The 26,950-nt window shown below is 39.7% G+C and overlaps 1 protein-coding gene across 6 annotated transcripts in view; it reads left to right on the top strand.

The window, feature by feature from the left end:
• Positions 1 to 26,950, top strand: part of rapgef6 (Rap guanine nucleotide exchange factor (GEF) 6) — a 147,089-nt gene that overhangs the window by 12,410 nt on the left and 107,729 nt on the right. For 2 of the 6 annotated variants that reach the window (XM_084729938.1, XM_084729939.1), the window contains exons 1-2: positions 9,319 to 10,623; positions 12,832 to 12,849. In XM_084729938.1, the coding sequence (XP_084586064.1) occupies positions 10,102 to 10,623; positions 12,832 to 12,849 (540 nt within the window). In that variant the 5' untranslated portion in view covers positions 9,319 to 10,101. Of the gene's footprint in view, positions 1 to 229; positions 300 to 9,310; positions 10,624 to 12,831; positions 12,850 to 26,950 lie in introns of those variants that run through there. The other 4 variants (XM_084729940.1, XM_084729936.1, XM_084729935.1 and 1 more) reach the window with 4 other exon arrangements.

Below are 26,950 nucleotides of genomic sequence, written 5' to 3'. Positions count from 1 at the left end.
CATCTACATGAACTCTTGGTATCACTTTACATTTAATCGTAGGGCACTTCAGTTTTGATTTGGTAATTACTGCTATTCAACAGGCGTACGATGCTGCTGTTCATCTGTGGGTGGGCGAATGTGATTGACTGCATCTGTTACTGTTGTCAGTGTGTGAGTATTGTCTTATCTTTGGCTTTGGTTTTATTCTGTTTTAACACTGTTTTTTCTTCGTGCTCTCTCTCTACAGTTTTGGCAAGCAGCTGGGGGGCAGACGAGGCTGTGAATGCATCACATTGGAGCCGTCAGAAATGATTGTGGTGAGTAGACACACTGCCTCCCCCCTTTGTCTCTCCCCCAAGCACCTCCCTTTTTATCCTCCCGCCTCCCCCATCTCTGTCCTTTGATATCTTTCCTATTTTTTCCATCTTTATTTGATGTCTGTCATCTTTTTTTCCCCATGTACTGTTCTCTTGTTCATCCCCTTTCTCCCTTTCTTTCATCTCTCTTCCTCTTCCTCCCTGTCTCCCCCATCTCTGTTTCTCTCCTCTGTGCCCTTCCCCCTCGCTCTGTATGCACTGTGTCTCTGTCCTCAAATTCAAATTCAAATGAACTTCATTGGCAGGAAGTTTTTCCAAACCATTTGCCATCAAAAACATAAATTACCTAATGTAGTAATGTTCAAGCCCAGGAACATAAAGCAAATAAAATCTAAGTACTCCAGTGGAATTAGACATGATATACTGTATATTCATATACCATACTGATCCAAACATAAGATGATCTTTTTTACATTGTAATTCCATTTGAAAAGTGGGGATCTGAGGACTATAAAACTGTGTATTCCCAACAGCAAATATTCTTTTTGAGATAGTTCCTAGGTGTTCTGGTAGCATAACAGTTGAGATGCATACCATGTGACTGCAGCCATGCGCCTCTCTTTCTCTCCATGTTTCAGTCAACAGTTATCTATAAATACATGCAAAAATATGACTTAAAAAAAAAGAAATAAACACCAGCTCCCACAGATTATGCTGCACTGTGGGTTGTTTGTAGGATGGCAACTTTTTTCCAGTCTGTTTTTTATTGTGTCTTTTAAAGTTAGTCAGTCCTAAAAGTGATTAGAGGGTTTACTCACCTAGTATGAGTATTAACCACGGTTATACAAACCAAATATTGTCACACACAAACAGACTTCTTGTCTTTGTCACTTTGAGAGTGAAATGCTCCCAGAATTTATCCATTTTCCTATGGTTTGCTTACCTGCTTCTTTTGCGCTTGTGCACCTCTCAACAGAGATGGGAAGGAACGGGAAAAGATGGCTCACTCGCTACTCCCATCAGCACTTAAAAAATTATGTTTCATTCAGTTCCACGGCATTAAAAACGTGCAATGTCATAACCAACAAATTGTCAACAATTAAATTTGTTGGCAATTCATTTTGTCAAAGATTGTTGTTGACTCCATTTGTTATTTGTTTTTGTGTCACAGGTACAATTTTCTGATGAGTTGAAATGAGTCAAAAGCATATCTCTATCTTTTTTTTTTTTTTTTTTTGCTGCATTCAGAAAAGGGAATTTCAGTTTAGCCAGCAGGATCTGTAACAGCTCATCCTGAGTGTAAAGGAACCCACTTTCTTAGTCATAGTAGTGTCATTTCATATCAGGTCTAAAACTTTACTCTTGCAGTGTAGTTTTCCCCGAGCACCAGTGCAGACTGTACATCTGTATTACTGGTCAAACTGTTTCTTAAATTTAGGAGACTATTTGAACGTACCCTTTTCGCTTGCGCCATAATTTGCATATACAAATGTAATGTCTTTCTGTCTGCCTCCACAAGGTTGCAGTGCTTACAAAGTCTCTTTCTTGTCTCCTCCCTAAATGTCCTTCCTGCTCTGCTGTCTTTCCTCTCCTGAGTCTCCATGTCTAAGGGACTAGAGGGATCAGGTGGGATATGATGGGATAAGCAGTGAGGTTTTACAGAAAAAACGGCAGGTAGCACCAGTTCCACCAGGGATATAAAACCCTGAACAGATTTGACCTTGTGACTTTTACTTCTCCACTATCCTTGACCTCTAACAGTGAGGTCAAAGGACACCCAGGTGTCACAGGAAATCCCCCTGTAACGTTTTTGTGCAGAATTACCTCATCTGAGATTTCTGTTGCTATGATTGTACAGAATTACATAAACTGTCATTACTGTAGCCAAGGGAACCATGATGAAACCTTATCATCCTTTGACAGACTGTTAACTCTGTTCACTTAAAAGTGAGGCAATAATGGGCAAGATTTAAATGTGAATTAATGTCAGTTTTACCACTCTGTCACTTCGTGTTATAACACAATAATGATTTAACCAGTTTTGCACTGAAAGTATTTATATTTAGTGCTTCAGGCAGTTTTTTTTACCGGGAGAAATCCCCTGATTTACAGGAAGTCATGTTTCCTCTGCAGCTGAAAAGAAGAAAAATAGAGGCTCTTATGCAGAAACCGAAATTATTTTTTTTTCGTTTACTGCTGAATGTATTAAATAACTATCATTCAGGTTTAGTTGATACAGTTAATAACATTGGAATATCAACGCAGTTGAAACAGTCAAAAAGTTCATTTCACAGAGAACAGTATGGTGAGTTATGTGTTACGTTGTGTGTAATATCTTAACCCTTCAGTTTTTTGTACAGATTAAACAAACCAGATTCATGTTAATGAGTGAGCTTTAGAGGCATTGTCAGGTAGTTTTTGTTAACTTTTGACAGAGCCAGGCTATCCGTTTCCCTCTGTTTCCAGTCTTTGTGCTAAGCTAAATTGACTGGCTGCTGGCAGTAGATTTGTATTTTAGTGTGTAGACATGATAGTGGTCTTGATCCTCTCATGTAAATCTCACCAATAAAGCAAAAAAGTGTGTCTCCCAAACTGACGTTTTCTTTAACATCACATGTATAAACTTGGCAGTGAAAATGTGTTTTAAAACATTTATATCAATAATTAGTTATTTGGTGATTGATTGCAATACAGTGACAATTATTCTTAAATAATGCAGCAACACTACATTTAACCAGATAGTCGCAAGAAACAAAGAGCTGCAGCAACTTAACTCAGGAACTAAAAGATCCTTTAGCTCATTGCATAACTACTGCACATAAAGAACTCTGACTGTTGGATAAATTAGATTGATGACAGAGCTGTGACACAGAGTCACCATGATATTAATGCTATTTGTCTGTGATGTCTAAAAACTGTAGATGTTGTGAGGCAGATGTGCAGAAGAAAAAAGGAACTAGGCTTTGCTTTAGCATCAGTAAAATTTACAGAAATGTCAGCGCCTGCTTTCTGTGTCATGCTGCAGTTAGGGCTTGTGTGCTTTTGCTGTGCTTGTGTTGCCCTGCCGGTGACATTCAGAGCCGCAAACTCCACCCCAATCGTTCCATCAGGGCATAAATTTCCCAGAACGTTCCTGCAATGAAAACGGGTTATAATAGTGAGGTGCCCTTTCAGCAAGGCACTTAATCCCAAACTGCCCCTGTGGGTCCGTTCAGAAGCTATTGCTACAGTAAAAGGGAGTGGTGGAAGTGATGATCTTCTAGGTATGACTGTGTGATACTGTGTTAGTGTGAAGTTGCAGGAAAAGAGCCAAAGAGCTCAGTTGACTCAGTTGCTAAGGGGGCAAAGGATGAAATCAGTCTGAAACAAGACAAGTGGGTGCAGTTGATTTGAATTAAATTTTCTTTGGTTTCGTATTAAACTGTCCACTGTGTGTGTCATCGTTGAAGAGTAGAGAGAGATGCTGGCAGTGATGGAGGGGGGTCAGAGGAGAGGAGCGAGCACTAGAGAGAGACAAAGTGGATCATCTGATCAGAGCCTGAAGGAGAACATGAGGTGCTTTTCTGTGTCTGCACACACAGACATGTCTGTATTCATTTTCATGTATTTGCATTTTTGTCTGAGAACAAGGAAATGAGTCTATGTTATAATATTGCTGTTAATACCCAATCATATCCTCGTCTTGTCCACCTTTAATGGTCTGTAATGCTTCTACCAGCTGCAGCACAGCAGGACAGGGTGGGATCAGAAGTACCCGACTCACAGGAAGTAAATAACAAAGAAATACAGTTGGCTAAAGCAGGGGCTGCCAAACTATAGAGCAAGAGTCTGAGGTGTATGGATGTAAAGTACGCTGTGTTGTAACATAGTCAGGTGAAGATGACATCCTTGAAATTGGCAGATTATGACTACCTCATCTAAATTTAGACAACTTTGTGTTGCACACAGAACTGAGCAAAAAAAGATATTCCAGTTGTCAAAAGCATAAGTCTCAAACACCCTGTAGTTATTACACTGCTGGACTTGTTTCTCCTATGAGGATTTGACAGCGTGTCTCTGTCTAAGACTAATGGGAGGTGTTGTTCACTGCTACAAGGTAACAGTTTTATTATTGTATTATTGTAGAGTTACCCACTTAGCTTAGAATATGGACAGAAAACCCCAAACATTTCAGCTTTTTAGAAAGGCCAATGAAAGAAGGCCTTTTTGAGAAATGACACTGTATTTCAGAGACTCGTACAACACGTTCTAGCTTTGTTTCAAATTTATAATATAAAATTTTATGCCCTCAATGTTGTGTTAATATCTCCCCCGTGGGATTGAAGATAGATTAAAAATTCCAGTATATGTCAGCAGTTTTATGTTCAGCTTTCTTACAAATTCCCGTCTCTCACTCTATTGAAAATGTGACAGTATGCAACGGAGGGAGCTTACATTTCTACTAGTGAAGTCATACAAAGTCTGTTCATAGTGGGGTTAAAAATGCAATCCATTCTTTCCAAATTTGGTAGAATTTGTCTTTTTTGATCCCCCGGAATATGTCAACTTTTCCATTTTAAATTTTTTCCAAAATTATACCACACTAATCTTCCACTGTAGGCGGTATTGGATTCAGCCACTTTATAGTGATTGATTTTCTTCTACTTGCTGTCAAAAGGGCCTGCAGCAGCTTTATATCCATCCTATATTTCAAAAACTAAACATGGCCCAGATAAATAGTCTTCAAGTTCAGGGGTATGTGACTCTTTGGAATGTAATTCCAATATAAACTCAGTCTGGGACGATCCTAGAATATATGGAAAAGATTTGCCTCGATTGAGACACATTTTCTCCAGCACATCAAACTTGGATTCTCTTTTTTCCTGCTGTGGGGTCTTATAATATGTTTCCAGTAGTATTCTCTGCAATCCATGGAGTTAGTTGAGGACAATTGGGAAATTCCCCTCCAAGAAGTTGCTATTCTTGCTTCTTTTCCCCACTTTTTTTTTGAATGTATGCAGTGATTTTAGCATAAAAGAGAGGATCATAGAATCTAGACATGAACTTATTTGGAGTTAAACTGAAGGCTCATTTCAGGGTTTTTATAAAACTTAGATTCTGCTATTGATTCATCTGTACTCAGAGGTATCTAAAAAAGTCATTCTGCTTTAGGCCATGTTTGTCAATGTTCTTCCTTTTCAAGGCTGCAGAGTGATTTCACTCTGCAGTTTCATCTCATTGAGGGCTGTTTGTGTCTTTGTGAGTGGTTGATGCAAGCAGATGAGTTTTGTGTATCAATCTTCAAGATGTTTAGATAAAATAAAGCCCCGCTTTTGCTGCAGTCATTCAACCTACACCCAGTGAATGAAAGATTTGAAATTTGCTGTCAAAGGTGACAATCCTGGGAGAATCTTTGTGACATAGAGTAGTTGATAAATGTTAGGCAGCAGAATAAATAGAAAAACTGGGTTGTCAGCCTCAATAGTAATAGCTCAATAGACAAAGAAACAGTACCATATCTTTTCCCAAATACACCCAAAAAGGCACCATACCGCTGTTTGAGTGACGAATGATTTCTCAGCAGTGAGTGCCTATAATCAAGGAAGCTTTCAGGAATTAAAAATGGAGGAATTCTTGGATAGCCACTGTAACAATGAGGACTAAAATGACAAGGAAACTTGTCAGGAACACAAATAAACATGAATGTGCTGGCACACACACACACATAGACACACACACACACACACACACTCACACACAGACGCACGCACGCACGAACACGCACACACACAAACACACATATATCCAGATAAATGCATAAACACAGGAGCAGAGGGACTGTGGTCTAGTCACACTGCATTGCAGCCAATCAGCTAATTAGGGCCATGGGAATAGTAGAGGGACTGTAATTTGTGGCTGTCGTCATGACTCTGGTCACAGGATGGACAGGAGTGACATTCACAGACTGACAGGGTGGGGTTGTTTGTGTGTGTGTGTGTGTGTGTGTGTGTGTGTGGGAATGGAGGCGAATGAAAGGCAGTGGGAAGAGGGGAGTGAGAAATGAATGAATAGAGTAAAAAAAAAAAAAGCTAAATTGGAGGCAGTTAGACAGAGAGGAATATAAACTGACAGATGAGTAGATGTTAGTCACACACAGTTATTTAAATGGATAGAGGAAGCAGGAAATACGGTCACATTATCTCCATGATGGTCCGTCAGAAACATAAAGGCGGGACTTCTCAGTGACCGGTCATGGGATAGATGGGTGTTTTATTCAGTCAAGCAGCCAGAGACGCACAAACAGAGCAAGACAGAAAGATGGTTGTATGGTCACGGGATAGACATGAAAGTCTGGTATATTCCTAACCTTCCCCTGCAGAATTTCGGGTGCACTACCTTCAGGCTGTCTGTCCCAGGAGGCTTGTTAAAGCGAGATGAGAGGACATTTTTTGCTGCGGGAAGGGACACATCAATACCAATAGCGGCCAGTTTTACAACTATTATTTGTTATTTTATAGCTGAACTATCCCTCATGTGGTTGTTTCAGAGTCCATTACAGCTAAACAATCCACGATGCAGTAGTTATTCTGTATATTACAGCAGATCTCCCTCACATAAGGTTGTTTCGACCCATGGCGGTTATTGAGCCTCACTTCAGCAGTGACAGAAAATCTTTGGGTCCATCTTCCCTCTTATGTTTTATTTTAAAGCTGCTGTCTGATCGATTTGTGAGACTGTCCTCAATCAAACAGCTCTGTGATGTTTGCCTTTGAGAAATATAATCCTAGTCGTTTCACGGTTTTTAGGTATCATGGGAGTTATAGTGTGTGTTACATGTGGGAGTATGGGAAGGCAGACAGCCCAAATTTCAGTCCTATCAGCTGCTCATAGTCTTCCACCACCCTCACAACACAAGGGCAGGAACACAGTAGAGTCATATGTCCTCATAACTCTTTGTGGCTGATCATGGGTCTGTATAATTCACATGACTGAACTGCTGGGGGAAAATCCCTTATTTGGAGTAGCGCACTATGATGAAATTACACTCATTACAGCATTGTAAGTTCAAAGGAAGGGGAACTGTACATCTTTTATAACATATAACTGTCAATCTAACCACGTAGAATAATAGAATTATAATAACTGTAAAACAAATCTATATATAACTTCTTATATAATTAGACTCGGTGGAAAAATGTAGCTGAAGAGTAAGAGAAGACAATAGAATAGATCAAGATAAGGGCCAAGAAAGTGAAGCTTAGTAAATGAGAAGGAAAGAAGAGTGACAAGAAGATGGAATTTAAAAATGTTGCAAGACCAGTAGATGGATTCTATGAATTTCTTTCCTCTCCTGACACACTGACAAAAATGGAAGGCTGAGCAACATGCAGTGATACTCTGAACAGGTTGACACAAAGGGGTGTGCTTGTTAAAAGGCAGCAAAGCAACCATTCAGTATTCTGAAAACAAGTAAGGATCATAATCACTGCTGAAACTAACAGCTGACCACAAATCCTTACACTGCTTCCTAACTTGAAGCAATGAGATGGAGCGATCAGATCAGTTCTAATTTGGATGTCCTAACCTGTTCTGTGTGTTAGCAAACAAGCTAAACGACATGGTGCTTGTTTGAAAAAACACTCACTCACACTGGTTATAATTTTGCCAAGGTTTGCACACTTTCTTTACAAAGCTAAGAAGTGGTGCCTCTTATATGATCCACAGCACATTGTTATATAGAGATATCTTCAAAAAGGACAAAGTTTTGAAGGAAATCGGGGAGCTGTTGGAGTAAACTATCCTCCAACTATACAGAAACAAGGCTGACTCAAAAAAATTATATTGATTATGAATAAATAACTTATTCATTTGCAAAGAGCGAAAACACAAGCACACTGCTGCAACATGACTTGTGGAATAACTGGTTAATTTTCCACGCTCTATAGGCTCAACTTTGGTCACTCTCTGTGTGTCGGGAAGCAGTATGAAGCATGACCTGGTGGTCAAGCGAGAAGGCTGACATATGGTTAATGTAATACAGAATTTGCATGTTGTGGATCCCAATAATGATGGCAGCAGATAGGTGAATTGATAGATCAATGGACAGACACACAGGGGCAACAAACCATCAGAGAAAATCTTACAGGATTAAATTAATCAACAGATGCATACAGTAGAGTTTGATTAAAAGGAAATTGCATTTGTCCATATCTAAAACTGTTTACAGGTGTTGGGGAGTAGACTGATGAGGTATCAATTATCAAAATCTGATGCATTACTCCAAGTGATGTTGCTTAAGTCACTGTCAGTTGGGGCTGAACTTTTTTCATACTGTATGCATTTGATTTTCAAATCTGATCTTCAAGACAGACTGTCCACACTGTTATTTGGGAGTGATCAGACTGGATTTGTGTGTCATTATGGTAACAGCGTTGACTGATAACACATCTTCTGGGTTTGATATCATCATTGCGTGTCACATTACGAATGACACAAAAGAGACTTTGAAATCCGATTTAAGCTTCCAGAGCCTCCAAATGAGGCTTAGGCTTTCCAAAATTCAAGATATACTAAAAATTGGAAAAAAGGCCTAAAAGCTTGAAAATGAAGAAAATCTAGAATTAGAAAAAAGTGAGCTTCTGTAGCTTGCTCCTCATCTTTGCTTGAGGCTAACAGCTTGTGGCTATGTTAGCAACCACTAGCATAACACACCTGAAACTGCAACCAAACTGTCAGTGATTGACTTGCATTGTGGGTAACGTAGACACCAGGCATGCACAAGGAAGAAGACTGTGTGGAATAAAAAGATAACATCCCGTCTTCTGCTGCATCGAGTGATACTTTAACAAAAAACAAAAAACTGTCCATCATGAGTTTGACATTGTTACAAAAGTGCATTATTTAATAGGCGCAATACTATTATAACAGACGTGTTCTGGAAGAAAACAGTACTGAAGAAAAGAAAATAACAATGTGAGGTAGAGTTGTAATATATAGTTGACAGTTTTCTGCTCTATCTAGCACAAAACTAATATTCAAACTATCAATCATAAAACATTCAGTTGTAAGGAAACAAAAACAAAACATAAGAAAATAAAAGACAAGTTCAATCAAGATTTTAAAAAATAAATAAAACCAAGTGACTTACAGAATTGCAGCAAAGCATGATCTCTTAAGGTTGTTTAACATAGTTTGAATGTTTCTTAGATAACGTCATTACTGACATAATAAGGCCATTGACTTACTTAACATGAAGCAATGCAGAAAGAAAACAAATTCCTCCTTCAACAACAGACCGGCAGAAAAAACCTACGGGGAATGAATTGTATGGCCGGAATCTGTGTGCTGTGCTGTTTTTTTCTGCCTGGCGAGGATATTTGTGTATTTACGGTTTCCTGGAGGAAACTCGGGTCTGAGTGTGTTCTCTGTGCTCGTGTCAGACAGCGAGAGGGAGCGAGCCTGTAAGCATGTGAGTAACTCTGTCAGTATGCAACGTGTTGAGCAGCTGAACTCTGTTCTGAACTTTCCTGCCATCAGAAGAGGACAACTCTCGCCAGATCTGAGACACAAAGAGGGACAATTGTTGGCTTCTTCATTTAATTTGTTTCTTTTCTTCCTTTTTGTTCTGGAGTTTTTCCTCAAAGGATATAATGTTGCGGGATCCCTCAGGATTTTGGACCTTTTCGTAAAGTTTTGGATTCAACACTTCTGTTCTCTTGCTGTTTGGAAGCGTTGTTTAGACGTGTTTCCCTTCTAGTTTTTTCTCCCCTCCTGTGGTATTTCCTGCTTTTATGTGTTGTTCTGATCGTGTCCTTGTGTCCTGATGAGTGTGCTCCGTTGGCACCGGCTCTCTGCGCTCTGGAAGAGCTGGATGTTCAACCAGGAGCCAGCAGAAGAGCATAGCCAGATCTCAGAAGCTCCAGGACATGAAGAAGAGCCACGCGCGAAGGAAGGGAACACATGCAAGGAACATAACTCAGACTTTCAGAACTTACAGACCCAAAACTTGGATTATACGCACCAGAACTTGGAATTTACAAATCTAAACTCGGTTCCTAAGACCCAAAAGTCCGAACTACTGAGACGCAGCACTTCTGAGCCGTGTTCTCACTCTTCCAGTTGTTCCCACACACCTGGAGGCTGTGGGTGCGGATCCCGTAGAAGCTGTTATTCTGAGGAGGGTGTTGACTGTGTGTTGCAGGTGGATAACGGCAGCGAGGGGGACGACGGTTTTCTGCAGAGAGAGGGATCGCAGCGGAGGTCCAGACGGCGCTTCAGGAGGGTCAACCCCAGGGGAGAGCGGGAACTCATCACAGACGGCCAAGATCCTGCCGGCTACAACACCGTAAGAGTAACCACATTACTATCATACTAGCAGAAGATGACGCAAAACCCCTTTTTATTATCAGTATGTTAAATGCAGTTATGGAAGGGGTTGTGAGAAGTTGAGGTACAGTTGTTTCACCTGACAGTGAACAGTTTGCGCTGCATGTTTACTTTTAAAGCAATGTGAAACAGTGGGCAAGTTCCATAGTATGAAAGTATCCAAACACAGTTACACGTTGTGCTCTCTAACATTTGATTTCTTTACCATTTGAGTTTGCTAGCAGGGAAATGGCACCTGATGTTGTTTTGACAGGCAGAGCAATTTGTTGAATAAGGAAAGAGAAAAAACATGAAAATGAAGAAAAGAAGTGTTTTGTATCTTATTTTTTTATGATAAATCAGTTGATAAATCATCAGCATTTTTAACTATCAGTTAATGAAAATGCACAACATTTGCAACTCTAGTAGCTGTTTATTTTGGTTATTATTGACATTTTTGCTTGAAAAATGACTGAAACAATGAATCTATTATCACTGTTATCAAAATAGTTGGCAATTAATCTTTGGATCAGCTAATCTTACTCATTGCAGCTCTAAACTTATCCAAACACTTTCTGTCCCTTAACATTAGATTTTTTTAATGAACTTGCACAGCTGGTGTGAAACTCATCAGTGAATCAGAGAATTTTGACAATTTTTCTTATAAAACTCAAAGACTCGAAATGGTTAACTTATTAACAAGATAGCTGGGGGATAGTTATTTAATTTAATAAATTGGCGCAGCTATAAATAATATGATAAAGAAGATACTAGTGGAAAAATGAAACAGGCTTTTTGATAGTTCGATACTTTGAGCGCTGACAGAGAGGATAAATGGCTTAATGTCATAATGTCACATTATAATGCCACCTACAGTTGTGATAAAAAAAAAAAAATAGAGAGGGAATCCTGTACGGAGAAACAAACTGTCTTTCTGAAGGCCGCTTGATACTGTGGCAGGACTTTTGCCTGAGTTTTCTTAAACAAAGTCTGAAGAAACATTGGAACTGAGTGTGTGAGTGTGTGTGTGTCTTTTTGAATGAGGCAGAGTTTCCCTCCCTCTGATAGGATCATGGAGGCCAACAGTGTGTCAGTTACCATTTTGACTAATCACCAGACGCCACGCTCTGTCACACATAGTCACAAAGACACACACACATACACACACACAGACACACACTTCAGCACTTAGCTCACATACACACTTTCCCCAGCTCATGCAAAGCTCCCTGGGGCGTTACAGAGGGGCTTAATGGAGAGCTTAAAGTGTCCTCTGCCGACCCTATGTGCCTCGGTAGTCTCTTGGTGATTGTTCCACTTTTTTAAATTACATTTTGTAGCCTTCAGTATCACCGAATCCCACCGTTTTCCTTTTTGTGACTGGATTTATTTTGTGAAGGCTAACCACTCTGATGTGCTAGCTACTGCACAAAGCACAAAAATGTGGAACAGTGAAAGTGTCCTTGAAACATGGAGAATTACATTAGTCTTGCATTAAATTTGAGCAAGATTGGAGGGCAGAATGAGCCACAGACGCAAAGAAAACATCCCTAATGCACTCCAAGAAATAAGGATTCCAAAAGTATTCTCTCTGAAGGGCTCAGGTTCTACCCAGAACCATTTGCTTCTGAAGAACCCTTTTTAGAAGAAATGGTTCATTGAGCGTTTGTAAGGGTTATAGATAAAAACATTGGAATATAAAATTGTTCTCAGTGGAACCACCTGAGTGTGTTCTGAGTAAAGGACCCAGAGGGTTCTCGGTAGAACTATTACACCAGGGTTCTTCTTCAGAAGCTCTCACAAGGGGGTTCTGGGTATAATCTTTCACATATTGTTTTCAGTATAACCCCATTATGTTGCGCTCAAGGTAGAACCATTTGGAAGGAGTCATAGAGTAATTTTTATCCTTTGTCCTCTGGGGACAAGCTAAAGAACCCTTCTTGGTTCTAGTTAGCCCCTGTATTTCTAACTGTACAAGAGGTCACACTGCCGTGACGTGTTATATTCTGGTCATTGTTAAGTGACTGAATGGCTCCTCAACATGCTCACTGTTCTTTAATAAATGAAAAAAAAGATCAAACGAATGTCAGTCTGGACACATTTTACTCTGAACACACACAGTTTGTTCCTTTATAACTGTGTCTTGTTTCTTTCTCTTCTCTTTTCATGTTTCTGCTGATGTCTTCAGGATTATGTCAACAACCAGGTAAGATTAAATACTTCTTTCCCCTACAGTTAGGTCCATCTCTGCTCCATCCATTTCACCTCCGCCAGGGCTTTTCTGTTGATGTGTGTGGTGTACGTGTGTGTTTGTGTGTTTTGAGTCACTCCTGGTACGGGCACCTGTTGTTTAGAAACAGCCAGTGTTGGGAAAAGTGGGTCATTTTGAGGCTGCCACACACATGCACAAGAGACTGTGGGTGGCAGATAGGAAGGGGTCTAACTGTGGAAATAAACAGATGCATGCTGGGAACATCAACCGACTTGTTAACAAATGGAGGATGGGGTGTTTTGTTTTGGCAGTTAAACCTGACGGAACAGAGACAGGTTTGAGTCAACCTTCGACAGCATCATTTTTAAGTTTTCCCTCAGATTTGGATCAGAACATTATTCCATTTGAATAAAAATGCGAATTTGATGAGTCGTGAGACATCAGAACCACTATTTCTCCAAACATTTTGTGTACTCTTTGTGGTTAAGTGACACTAAAGTAAACAGTCAGTTTCTCCACTTTGTTTACAAAGAGAGCCATCAAGAAACTCCCACATCGGGTCTGTGGCACATTCTGTTAATAGCTGAAGCAAAAGGAGAATCAAATCATTGAAGCTAAATGCTAAATCCTTGAAAACACTTTGATTTTATTATAATGCTTTCGAGGTCTGAAAAGTGCTTGCACTTTGGCATTCATAAGAAATGGTTACCTGACTTAATAGCTTGCTTCTTAGAAATAAAACAAGTCATATTTTGGCTCAGGCAGGATGTATATGATGCCAAGTCTACCTACACATTGTTTCACAATGTGTCACCCTTCTGTAGAACTTAATTTTGAAACATAATGTTGGTTGTTTATTGGCCAGAAACATTTGTTTTAATGTGAAAAAGGAGTGAAATAATCATTTTGAGAAACTGTGTATAAATATGTATTTTACCCCAGTTTTAAGGTGCTGAAAAAGCTTGAAAATGCACCTTTGAAAAGCTTGAAAAGCTTGAATTTGACTTTGGAAAAAGTGTAAGAACACTATAAACTGTCTCCATCTTTAGTTTGATATTGCCTGTATCCACGGTAACGTCATTTATTCATCTAATGTTTTGTTGTTTGTTGATAGCAGCATCTTTCTTGCTATCTTGGCCGCGGTTTTTGCTGTCACTCCTCCTTGGTTCCACACTGCAGTCACACAGCACTGAAACAGTCGTGTAGTAAAATGTGAGACTTGGGTCGCTGATCATCCTTTGATCTCTGTACGTCTGAATGTTGGCGTAGTTCAGGTTGTGCAGACTTTGAGTCTTCAAGTTCAAGGGTCGTGTCTGCTGCTGTGGAGACAGAGGTGCATTTGTCTCTCTTAAATGCTTTAGGAAATAATCGATTTATTGATTGATTGATTGTTAGGTCGATTACAGACATTCACTCTCTGTAATTAATAAACCAACAGCGCAAATAACTATTTACAGCAGCAAGATGCATTTAAAAAGTCATAAAAAAAACTCCATCCTGGGGGATTTGCCCATTGGTGATAATTTTACACAGGCTATAAATGTATAGTATTCACACACACTCATGCTCAAAGAGAACAATTTTTCTGGCAGTGGATCAGAGGATGTTGTTTAGAGGCCTTATTAAAGCATAATGACATCACTAATGCATTATCACTGCTGTGCACCAGTGTCTGGTGTCTCTCTCCGTCTCTAAATGGCTTGCCCCGAAGTAAATTAAGTTCCTGATGCTATGAATTGAGACGAGTCCCAAAAAAGTGCCGCAAAAAAAGGAAGAAAATGTTGAATCTTTTGTATGTTGAGCAGAGAATAAAGGACAGCTTCTACTTACAAATCACACCAGTGAGTCAGCTGACTGGATGCATTTTTCTTCCTTTCCAGACAAACTGCTGATTAGATCAAGCTTTATTTTATTATTTTATATCTTGCTTCTTTTATTCGCCCCGATGACTGTGGTTGTGATTGATTCCCATTGATCCAGAAACCTGACTCCGCCTCTAGCAGACCTGTGCATTCTCTCACTACCATAACAGACCACTGGGATTCACTAATGACTCAGACTCATACCACACACACACGCAGAAACAGACACAGAACAACACACGTGCACACAGACACAGTCACTTCATTAAGAGATCAGATGCCTCACTGGGTTACTGTCTTTCTCTCGCTGGACAGGCCCGGATAGATAGATGAACCCATCACCTCATTTGCCTTGCAGGGGAAACCTGCGGGAAGGGCTTTTACAGCCAGGCTACTCCGGTGCACCCCGGGATCATTAATTTAACATGATGCAGGTTCAGCCATCTGCACAGCATAGTTTAGTGTGCACGACGCTAGAATAAAATCAGCAAAGACTGATGTTGGGCTGTCTGAGTGATCCAAGTTGTGCTAGATTCAGAGTTTAATACATCAGTATTTTTAGTTTAGTTCAATTTCAGTTTATTCACTCAGACACCTCGAAGATTTGAAGAGTTTCTTCCAGTCAAACATTGTTTTTTTTTTCTCTTTGTTAGTCAGTGTGCATTACAATGACATGATAAAACAGATATAATTAAGCAAAATTGTTTTTATATTTTTATTTACCTTTCGCACTTGTTAAAAAATCCTTAGGACTGCATGTGCTGTTGGTTAATTTGTTAGAGATGTTGAAATCAGTGGTTTGTAAACAAGTTTTAGCTCTTGTTTTTTAGCTGTGTCATGGCACACAGACCAATGCAACAGCATGGCGGGCTTTAAACTTTACAAACTGAGTCTCTGAGTCACCCCAAACCACAAAACTAACTGTGATGGAAGTGGAGGAGAGTGATAGAAACGGAGCAGAGGTGACACAGTCAGCACTTCACCAGACCACGCTAGTGGAGGCCAGAGAGCAGGAGATGCTTGCTCGTTTGCTTGTGCACGATTTTGCCACAGACAGGCTCAGATTGTTATTGTAAGTGTCTGAGAACATCATGGAAAGGATTGCCACAGTGCGAGACAGTAAGATACGTTTTGTTTAACCAGAAATAGCTGTTGAATTTGCAAAACATCATCTTCAGCTTCATTCAGACTCGACAGAAACAAAATAAAACTCATCTAAAATGTCTTTCCACTGTTCCAACAAACCTACTACCGGAGGACGCACACTTAAACTTTGTCCGACTGGGTAAAAATGTTTTCACATCACAGATGACAAACAAAGGCATTAAAACAGACGTCTTACTGGTAAAACACACTCATGTATGCTCATATAGGAATCTAGTGTGGTGCACTGTAAGTATGAAAAAAAAGAGACAGTCATTGAGTATTTGTACTGGATTGCCTAATCTGATTTCACTGAACAAAATCTTAGACTATTATTGACAAAACAATTTAAAATACAAGAATGATCGTATAAGACATAGTGAAAACATGTGGAATGGGACACCCTGATAAGCTAGAGGCTTGAAAAATAGGGCCTAGACACCAAGCGAATAATATTTAAATATATGTTTACTAACAGGCTATCTAGATTTTAAAAAGCGCATGTTTTAAACTGTAGCATTTACAACCTTCACCTAAGACTAACCGATTTCCCTAACCAAAGAAACTCAAACCTGTTTCAGAGACAATCAGTAACACATTTTAGACACACAGATGTTTACATGCTGTGTGGAGCTCCCTGTGCTGTAAGTAGCTGCATTTGTCTTGAGCATGCTTGTGGAAACGTTCAGAGCATGAAGCAGCATCCTCTCTGCTGTTCTGAAGCAATCTCGTGTCGGTACACACCGGAAGCACCACGTCTCTCTTGCAAAGTCTGTGGTTAGCTAGCTTTCCTGTGTTACAAGGCAAAGCGTCTGACGTCTGCCTCTTCTGTTTTTCCCCCCCCCCTAAACACTCGAGCGTTTGTCTCCCCCTCTCTGGCTGGCCCGGGACACACGTGAGTTAAGTGTGCAAACCTGCATTAATAATGTAAAGCATCAGCCACCAATGAGCATCTAATGAAATTCCTTCAGGCAGAGGGGGAGGCAGGTGAAAGCTACTCTCAACAGGATGTCTAGAAGTACTCTGTCTTTTTAATAAAGACTTGTCCTGCTCCCCCACGTTACGTTATGCGTTTAGTCACTGATTGGAAACCTCTACACACAGGAAGCAACAAATCACATATTCACACCAAAACCGGCTCCTGAAGTGTCCCACAGACAGTTTGGGTCAACAATTAGTCATGTTTCCATCAGTATATTTTTTTAAGTATTAGAAGAGGTTGATGGAAACTGCAAAATTCTAAAGAAAAACTTCTTCAGTTTTACAAAAACATTTTTATGCTCAGTTTACGTGATTTTTGCCTTTTTCAAAAAAGTTAATGTGGTTATTGGGTGATGGAAACATCTTTTCCAAATAAGTTATGGCATAGCAAACATTTAACTCGCTTGAGTGATCAACAGTTTCTGCTCCCAAGAGGCTGTTTGCGCTGTCAGCGTCGACTGTCCCATGAAAGAATAATTAAAACTTTCCCAACTGAAAGAAAACCTCTTTCCATTTTTTTCGTAGATGACCAAAGTGACTCTTAATTTCTTCCTTTTTTTCTTCTTGTTTATTCCCTCCAGTTCAGTCGATGGAAATGCATCTAATTCAAATTATTTTTTTCTTTTTTGCGTGACATTTCAAAAGCTTGTTTTTGATGGAAACGTGGCCATCGATGGTTTAATATCCTTAATTTTATCATCTTATAGGTTTAAAAACATCTTGCAAAAGGACTGCAGTTGAAAATTAGTCAGCAGGCTAACACTGGCACATTCATGGAAAAGCTGTAAAATAAGTGAAATGAAATTTAAAAAAAAAAAAGAAGCTTTTATTCATGTCCTCTGTTACCACTACACACTGAGATGAAATTAGAAGAAGGATGCTGTGTTTTCACAGACTAGTTTAATTATTGGTTGCTCTAGCCATTAGTTGGCACTGTGGGCAGTAGTACACTGTGAGGAACAATATGATTTTAGCCAGAATTTCCAGATTTACCACATTTAATTTGTAGAAGATCTTTGATCGTATATGTTAAGATACTGCATGTCTTATATATCTTTCTTTTGCTCTGCAATATACACAATTACAGTTATGTAAGATTAAGTAAGAATATTAATTTAAACATATATGCAGTATGTCACAAGAGGAAACAGATGTATGACAAAACGTTATGTAACACTGCAAAATAGTGGCTGCAGTGGTGGGTTTGTGCTAATTTTCTAAAACCATTTGTCATGGTACTGGTCATAAGTAGGGTAGCAGCACCACTCTACTGTACAAAACAACCAAAGACCCTATATCAGCGAGTAGGAAGCCTTTCTGAAGTCTCCAGGACACTAAATGCTTCTAGCACCTTACTTCAGCTGGATCTGACCACTGGGTGGAGGATCCATCGTCCATCTGCTGAGGAAGATTATGCCAGTCAAAAGTGCCAAAATAAGTACTGAGTAGTGAAGTTGTTTTGCCAATGACTACTCAACTCAAGAGTGTAGCCACTTTTGATTGAAAACACCTTAATATTTAGGCATTTTTTTTATTCATGTACCCAGTTGTAAAAGCTTATTTTGCCTTGTATGTGTACACTTTAGCTTAATTCAGTTTTAATCTTACCTCATATAATATCAGTTTATATTTTAGTGAGCCATTACTACCAACTTTACCTCCATGATGCTGACTCTGTTGGTATCATATTAGCTTAATCTGATGAGCTTGTGCTCGTCATGCACTGTGACATTGCTCAAATTACCCTAACGTCACTGCTTACAAACAGGTTAAATCTAAGGTTGCGTTAATCATCCGATGGGGCAAGTCATACAGTAGTTGTGACTCATACAAATGCTTTGTCATGACAGTGTCAACCTGGTGTGGAGGGCAATGCAGAAAATACTCTCATTACTCATCTTTCAACCTCCCCAAAGGTTTGAATGTCATCAGGATGGGGTGATGGAAAGATTTTTGCTGTTTTTGATCAGATAATTGTAGTAAATTTGACTTGGCTTTGGAAGTTTATCTCTGCTGGCTACTTTGGCAGGTAAAATTGACTCTTTCTGAGCCTTCTTATGTTAAAAAAAAAAAAAAAGTTAGTTTAACAGCGATCGTGTCTGAGAAATCTGTAGAGCACCAGCCCCTGTAGTGGTTTGTTGAAAAAGTCAATTTCCTGTGTTGATTGTGTTGGAATGAGCTCACTGGTGTTGGTCAGTTTTATAGAGTTTTGCTTGGCATCATGTAATAACGGGGCTGTTAACATTCCCGTAATAATCCTGGCTTCATTTCTATTATCATTAGTGTGTGAGTGCATATTTTTAAATATCTGCACATGTGGTGTGCGTGTGACTGTTTCTCAGTGTTTGGGTGTGTCTGGCTTTTTTAGTACTTTTTTAAAAAAGTACTTTTCAGCTGTGTGTTTTAAACTATACTGTGTAGGTTTTATGTTCGTCTGTCTGGCTGTTCATCTTCCCTTTACTTCTGCAGAGCTTAAACACTCTGGTCTGCTTATATTTTGAAGCCCCTCGCTGCTTTAATGCATCCAGTCCTTTCCTGAGCTCATCTGGTCTCATTCTATCAGAATGCAGGTGGGGCCAGCTAAACCCCAAGGGCCTCGAGCCAGCTCTGCCACTGCTAGACCAAGCGGGGCCCCCAGGGAGAGACAGGGAGCCAGGAAGGGGTGGGGAGGAGGAGAACAAGAAAAGGCCATGAGAACAAAAATGTGTGTTTTTACTCAGAAAATGGTGCAACTATAAAAAAGGCTGTATTATTATAGCCATAAATACTATTTTATTGGATATTTGGCCGTGAAAATCATAGTTTCTAGTTTTAACGTGTGATTGTAATGTGTCTAAAAGTGTTTAATCAACTAACAGACTTGCTGACCTGTTGTTTTCAAGGAACTGCAACAACAGGAGTGGACAGACAGAGTCTCTGACAGTAATTGACATGAATAATGAAGTCAGTTTTTCACAAGAAACGTATTCTCTGGAAAACTAGAACAGGTTTCTAACAGATGCCCACAGTCGTGAGGAAATACAGCAGGATGATACAAGATCTTGGCCTAGAAAGTGAGTTGAAAGCCAGAGATTGGTATTGATTAGCAGCTTTATTAAACTGTTCAGATACATTTGGGTCATTTTTTATAGGGCAAGTGAAAAACAGCTTATTTCACTTTTTATGGTAATTATTTTGTTTATCTTGTTTACAAATATGAGACTTTTTGTTTATGCTACGGTCTGTTTCTGTTTTGTAACCTGCAAAACTGCTCATTATTACCTTCATTAGAAATTGTCAACAGACAAAAACATCAGATCTATCTAGACCAATAAGGACATTGTAACCTTCCTGAAAAGTACATGAAACAATCACAAATGCCGTATTTCTGTCCACATTATCTTTGTTCATTAGAGACGTGACCGCACTTTTTAAACTGTTTCAGCTCATTCTGCACTCTTGGTGTCTTCAGCTGTCTGTCAAGCACCCAACTCCTAATATTTGTTGTGGATGGAAACATGCATTACCAGCATTTCTTTTGCAACATTTATGGAAATTTAGTTAAAATCTGCACTAAATTTGGAAGGAAACGTGACTAATGGCTATCTTAATTATCAGTTTATCAACTAGTAAAAGATTAAAACCTTTAAAGGTACCCAGGCAGGACTAACAAAGATAAAACTGTCAGCATTCAGGTGACTCAGCAGCCACAAAAAGAAAACTGTCTTGGCAATCCCACTATATTTTGATCTCGAGTTTCAACCTTTCTCAAACGTCCTCTCCCCCTTTCCTGTTTTTCCCTTTCACTCTTCAGTGTCTAGTGAGGCAGAGATGCCGTGAGAATAACCTTTTAAAAAATCAAAGAGGAGAGGAAGGAGGCCGACAGGGAGAGGGATAGAATGAAAGAGGAAGTGGGGAAGATGAGGAGGAGTAGGAGAGGGTGGGATGACAGAATGTAAAGTCATTTTGATATGATATGTAACATAAAAATGAGTCAGGATGAAAAAGATGATGGAAGAGGTCTGGAAATGGAAAGTAATTACAATGTGTCTTTGAACACGGTGGAGAAAGACTGTCATGAAGAAGAGAAAGAGTGATAAGGAATCCAGGATTATGAAAAGATGGATCTGTACTGTAGGCGTGTGGAGCTCTGAAGGACCAGGAGTTGGTTGAGGGAGGAGAAAGGAAGGTGAAATGAAGAGTGGAAGATAATGGGGGTTGACAGGTAATGAAAAAATGGGTGGGTGTGCAGCAGAAGGGGTGTGAGGTGCAGGGATGGAGGGATGGGGCAGGAAGGTGAAGGTTGCGGGAAGGTCAGATGGGGATTTAATGGGAGGAAGGAAGGATGGGGTGAGAGAGAGGGGCAGGGTCGAGAGGGGGTTAAGACAGGAGAGTGACGGAGGGAGGTCGGAGGATGAGGTAGTGGAGGAGGGGATCTAACTAGGGTTAATCGTAGTTGAAGGTAAGATGTGACATTATTTTAACTTGCTCTGATCATCTGATGTGTGAGATTGTTTGTTACACAGAAGCATCTGAGAAGTCGCCTGGAAACTGTTTGGAAAAGCCACTTTGCCACTTGCACACAAAAAGTTTGACTTTGTGGCTCCAAACAACTCATTAAAATGCAATGAGCGTCAAGTAAAACTCAGCTTTAGAAAACACCAGCAGAAACCAGTGGATTATGTCAAAGTTGCTTCGATTTTTTTCATACTTCAGTCTGTGAGTGTAATGTGACATTATCGTCTACGTGTATCTGTTGCAAGGGAGGACAAACAAAAAATAGGAAACAGCTATAGATTAGATAACATGGCAACAACCAAAAGTGAAAACAACCAAAAAGACCAAAATATTTTTCATCCAAACAGCTGGCAAGGTCTCGTACAGTGATCATCTGCCAATCAATGACTTGTTTACTTCCTCAAATTGTGACTCAGGCTCAAAATACTCAACTCAGTCTTGCCTTCAAACAACCAACAAAACCACAGAGCTCAGTCGCCCAGCGGTGCTCCAGCCCTGCTGCTGGACTCCTGCTACATTCATCATCCATGCAATAAGCACATAAACACGTTCACAACCCTGTACCTAGTCTGAAAATGACTGACAGTTATAAAAGGTGGTATTTTTATCATGTGGTTGTATCTTTCTATGAGCTGCATGCCCATTCTTAGAATATTGTACAATATGAACAACATTTATTTCAGTCCCGATGTGCATGAGTGTGTGTAGTGTACAGTACGCTGGGCAGCGCAGTGTACCAGTGGGGCACTATCTGCGGCTGTTATTGCTGCTAATTTTAGGGATTACATCAGCAGCACTAAGATGACAACGTTGTTGAACTCCCTCTCTATATTCCTCTCTGCTTCTTCCCTCCTCCTCCTCTTACCTCTGTTTCTTCTCCTCCCAGCATCTTCCCTGCCTGCTATTTCCCTCCGTCTAACCTTCATTTTTCCTGTTTTGGGGCCTCTGCTTGATAATATTTGATATTTTTCTATGAAATATGCACAGACATGTGGATTGATGGTGTGCATTTATTATATTTTACATTCATGTTAATACATTTTCAATCTTTGGTCTATGTTTCTTGTTCTTTTGTCTCTTGTTTCTCTTAAATTGTGATTAGAAATGGTTCTTCATAAGCTTAAAGTAGAAATCTGATACATATTACTACAGTTAATCATAAAATGGCTATGATATGTCATCGGAGATTAAGGAAACATGTTCAGTTGAAATATTCCTGTTTATGTTGTAAGGAGTCATTAATCATCAGAAGTATGATGTTTTTAATCGTTAAACTGATATATCAATATGTTAATGGATCTGGCAGAGAGTCCCTGTACAGTGGAGGACTTGTCCTCGCTTGTTATTGTCAAATTACAGTGTTGCACTCTTCTTGTGCTCCTGTAGCATTTCTGCAGCCTGCCTGAGCTTCCATGGGTCTGGCGAGGAAGGGGTGAGGGGAAACAGCTCATTTAAATCATAGATCTTATATTAAATAGGAATTCAACCTATTTAGTGTACAGTCTGCGGCTCCAGTGCAAACTCAAAGCTTTTAAAATCAAAACAAAGCCTTTCCCTAATTTCCAAAATTCCCCCTCAAGAGCTGCAGTGGCAGTTTGAGCTGAAGAACAGTTGAGGATGTCTGCAGTTCATCTTGTCGACAAGGCTGTGATCAGAAACAATGAGTATTTTAACAGTGGAAATAAATGGCTGTTGTGCGTCAAAAGCAAACACAACCTATATTCTGAAGAAAAACAAAGCCTTTTCTCTTCCTCTCTTTACCTCTGCTTCACCCTGTGAAATCCTGCTAGCAGCCCTTTTCCTTCTTCTCACCCCACCCTTCTCCTTTCTCTCTATTTGTCTAAATTTTTCATTCAGGAGTCTGCTCCAGTCACTTAACTTCTTTTTTTCTCTTGCGTGCTTGTCTCTGACTCACTGTCTGCTCTTATTCGCTTTCAATATGTGTTACTCTGGTCCTGACCCTCTGTGTTGTTCCTTACTATTTAGGATGACTTACTCATCCTCCTGAAGTAGGAGGGGAAGACAAAGACAGCTCATGCGTTTGTTTATCCATCATGTGTGTCATGTTGGACACAGCGTATCAAGGCTTTTAAGGAATATGTGGGAATAACACAAAACGGTTTCATTCTGGGAGTTTCATCTACAGTTGAGGGTCAAAACATATGATTTTCACCAGTTGGCCGAGTGAATGGTTCCAGTATATTTGGGATAAATGCCTTGTATGGTTTCTTCACTGCCTCTTCAGTGGCTCTGCACTTGAATCTCTGTCTCTGTCTCTCTCTGTGTGGGACCAGTCGGAAAGGGAAGGGCTGATTTAAATGGCAGGAATTCCTGTCTTGTCCTTCAGACAGACATACACACTTACACAAACACACACAAACCCACACACACATATGATCAGATGGCTGCTGTCAGCACATTCATATAGCTGTCTCTGTGTGTGGTTTGCACGTTTGTGTACACGTTCCTGTATGTTTTTGAGCGAGCAGGACTTGCTGCTCTTTGTGTACTCGTCTACTGTACGCAGGAAACCGTCAGATTAGATCTGCCTTTGAACAGTCATACCTTCATATTTGCTAACAGGGACTTAACCATCTACTCCCTGCTGTTAGGTGACATTAAAATACCTACTGAAGGCAAGGAGTCAAGTCGTTTTTGAATAAGATTGGGTGAGTAATGTAGTAGTAGTAGTAATGATCATTTTAAAGGGGGCAGTTTACCCCAAAATACTTGAATGTAATTCTTCTCCCATAAAATTCAAGAGAAGACATCTCTGTGACCGATGTCTCCAAAACTCTGCGGCTCACACCAAAACAATCTGGATGGTTAAATAGCACGACAGACTAGACAGAGAACAGAATATGTAGTTTTGATTTTGGGGTGTACTATCACTTTAACTCATCTTCCAGGGTCAGGAATGCAAATCCACACAATCCTTTGTGTTCAGTGTAGAGTTAATGCAAGTGGCCTGAAATGCTTTGTGGTAGTTATTGATTAGGGATGTGCAATATTATCAGCATGTCATTGGTATCGGCAAATAAATGCTTTACAATCAGCTCAAGGTGTCTGCAGTGTGTGGGTTTTTTTTTGAAGTGTCTGAAACAGATATCAGAGGAGCTGTTTGTAATGATTGCTCAGCATTAGTCATGTGAGAAGGAGCCAGGTCACTTTCCTTGAACGCTACCAATTTAACTGCCCATCATAAGAGAAGTCAACCTGATCATTACAATAAATTTGTGACGAACAAAGAGAAAAAAAGTGTATTTTATGTCTGCATCTGCACACAAAATATCATGCAACACTATTATCTCCTGTTCAACACTCACTGTCAAATTATAGCCATGTTTGTTTACTTTGTTAAAAAAAACAGTACTTTGTCTACACTAATATGGATACTGTTCAGATGCTTTTTCACACAGTTTTTCCTCTAAGGTACCACCTTACTGTAAAGTCTTTGGGTTTTGAACTGTTAGTCATAAAAAGTCATAAAAAGTATTTATAATTGATATTTTTCAGATACCACACATTTAAAATGATACGATGCAAACATTCAATAGTTTCAAAAGTACTGAATCTATTAAAAAATGATGAGCTCATTCAATACACCAGTTTAGTTCAGTTTTTATTGTCCTGCCTAAAATTTGGCCTGCCGCATAGCAAAACCAGTTTTCAGTTACTTTTTCTGTACCACACTGCATACAGGTTGTTAATTAAAAAAAAAAAAAAGTTTGTCGTGGTATTAAATATCACATTTAATTGTATCAAAATTTAAAATTCTGGTAGCACCACCCAACAGAGAAACACAAGGCTTCAACAGTTCAGCACTTCTCTACGTGTTTGTGTATGTACCCACACATCTGTGTTACAGAGCTACAGGGGTTTTAGTCAGCTGACTCTTTTTAATTAGCCTGGCAGAACTGATTAGCAGTGAGCAGCCGCAACACACACACACATACAGAATGCAGTTGACCACTTTGTGCGAGCATGTGAGGGTGCACAAAACAATGTATGTGGTGTCTCAGGGGGGCAGTTGTCCCAGCAGCAGCAGGCCAAGTGACAAAAGAGAGACAGGACCTCCTCAGAAATCACTGGTCCATGTCACGCCTCACTGAGCAACACACATAAAACACACACACACACAGGATGCTATTTGTATGTCTAGTCAGTGCAAACTGTCTGATGTGAGAGTCTGTCTGTCTGTCTGACAGCTCGCCATCAGACCAGCCACATTTCCTGCCTTGTGGTGCCGGCCTGAGTTTGTAATTTTTTCCAAAAATATTTTGAAGTTCTGCACTCACTTTCTGTTTTTCACTCTCTTTATTCTCTATTTCTTCAACTTGTGTTCTCCGATTCTTGTTCTTTCATTTTTTGACTTTTCCCTCCAAGTAATTATTTTGTCTCTCGTCTCTTTTCTCTCTGCCTTTGTCCATAATCACCTGACTTCACCCGGCCAGCACATGCTCACAAACGGCCGCAATCACAAACAGACTGTTCCAGGAAGTGTTTCCTGTGTGACGTATATCCTGCTCTGTGCTTTGCAGACAGATCCCACATCACCGCTGACTGAGTTTTACAGTAAACGGTTGTCTTGGGCAAGTTATGCAGATGAGCGTGTGTTTTGACTTTTTAGGTTTGAACTGAAAATCAGGCCAGACGCTCAGGACGAGACGCTTGACTCCTCTGAACTTGCGTGTTTTGAAACTGCGTCATGATGTGCTTCTGCAGATTACACAGATCTGTTCATAATGAGTATAATACTCAGCATTTCTTGTCACAGTTTGACTTTAATTCCCATAAATCCTCCTCTCGTGTGGAAATTAATTTAGATAAACGCTTCTAAACTGTGACAATACAGTGATGTGTGGAGCTGTTTTCTTTATCTGGTATTTATTAGAGTCACACTGACGCCATTCTTTATTTGGTTTTGTCTCTTTTAATCTCTTCTCTGTTGAATGTCAGCTTTATGTTCTTGCTTCTTTGTCCGAGGTAATTTATTCTATCTGAGTTATTTTCTTTCACAGACCCACCATGTAGCCACATCTTTAACTTGCTCGGCCGGTGCCATGAAACACTTTTGATTTTGTTGATTTTGGCTGTACCTTTGGTCATTGCTTAGTCCTGTAATAACAGCCCTGTGATCCATTTGTATCCCAGGAGGAACAAGAACACAACTTAAGTTTTTCAAACACACAACTGTTTCCACCACCTGGAATTAAAACTCATCAGCAGACAGTTTGGAGACTCAAACGTCTTTAAAATAGGATGGGCTAAATGATTAATACGAAATAGAAAAAGACAAAATAGAAAGATCGGCTTTTAACGTAATTAGTGGTTATTAATTAATCAGTGTTCACTCTAAATATTTGATCAAACTATATAATTATTGTTGAATGGTAACTTTGATTTTCTGGCTGTGCAGGACGTTTCTCCCACTGCTTCTCTGATGTGTAACATCCCTCTCGCTCCTCTCCGGATATTTTAACATCTGGTGTGATGAATTAAGGGTTTATTTCAACTAAACCAGATAAAGATTGGAAAGATTGGAAAGTGTTTGTACGGTGGAAGACAAGCCAAGACATTTTTGGTGATTTTTATTTTGTTTCAGCTGAGAT

This window comes from Lutjanus erythropterus, chromosome 11 (assembly GCF_056507025.1).
Source record: "Lutjanus erythropterus isolate fLutEry1 chromosome 11, fLutEry1.hap2, whole genome shotgun sequence".
NCBI classification, from domain to species: Eukaryota; Metazoa; Chordata; class Actinopteri; order Lutjaniformes; family Lutjanidae; genus Lutjanus; species Lutjanus erythropterus.
This window is presented reverse-complemented; position numbering and strand designations above follow the sequence as displayed.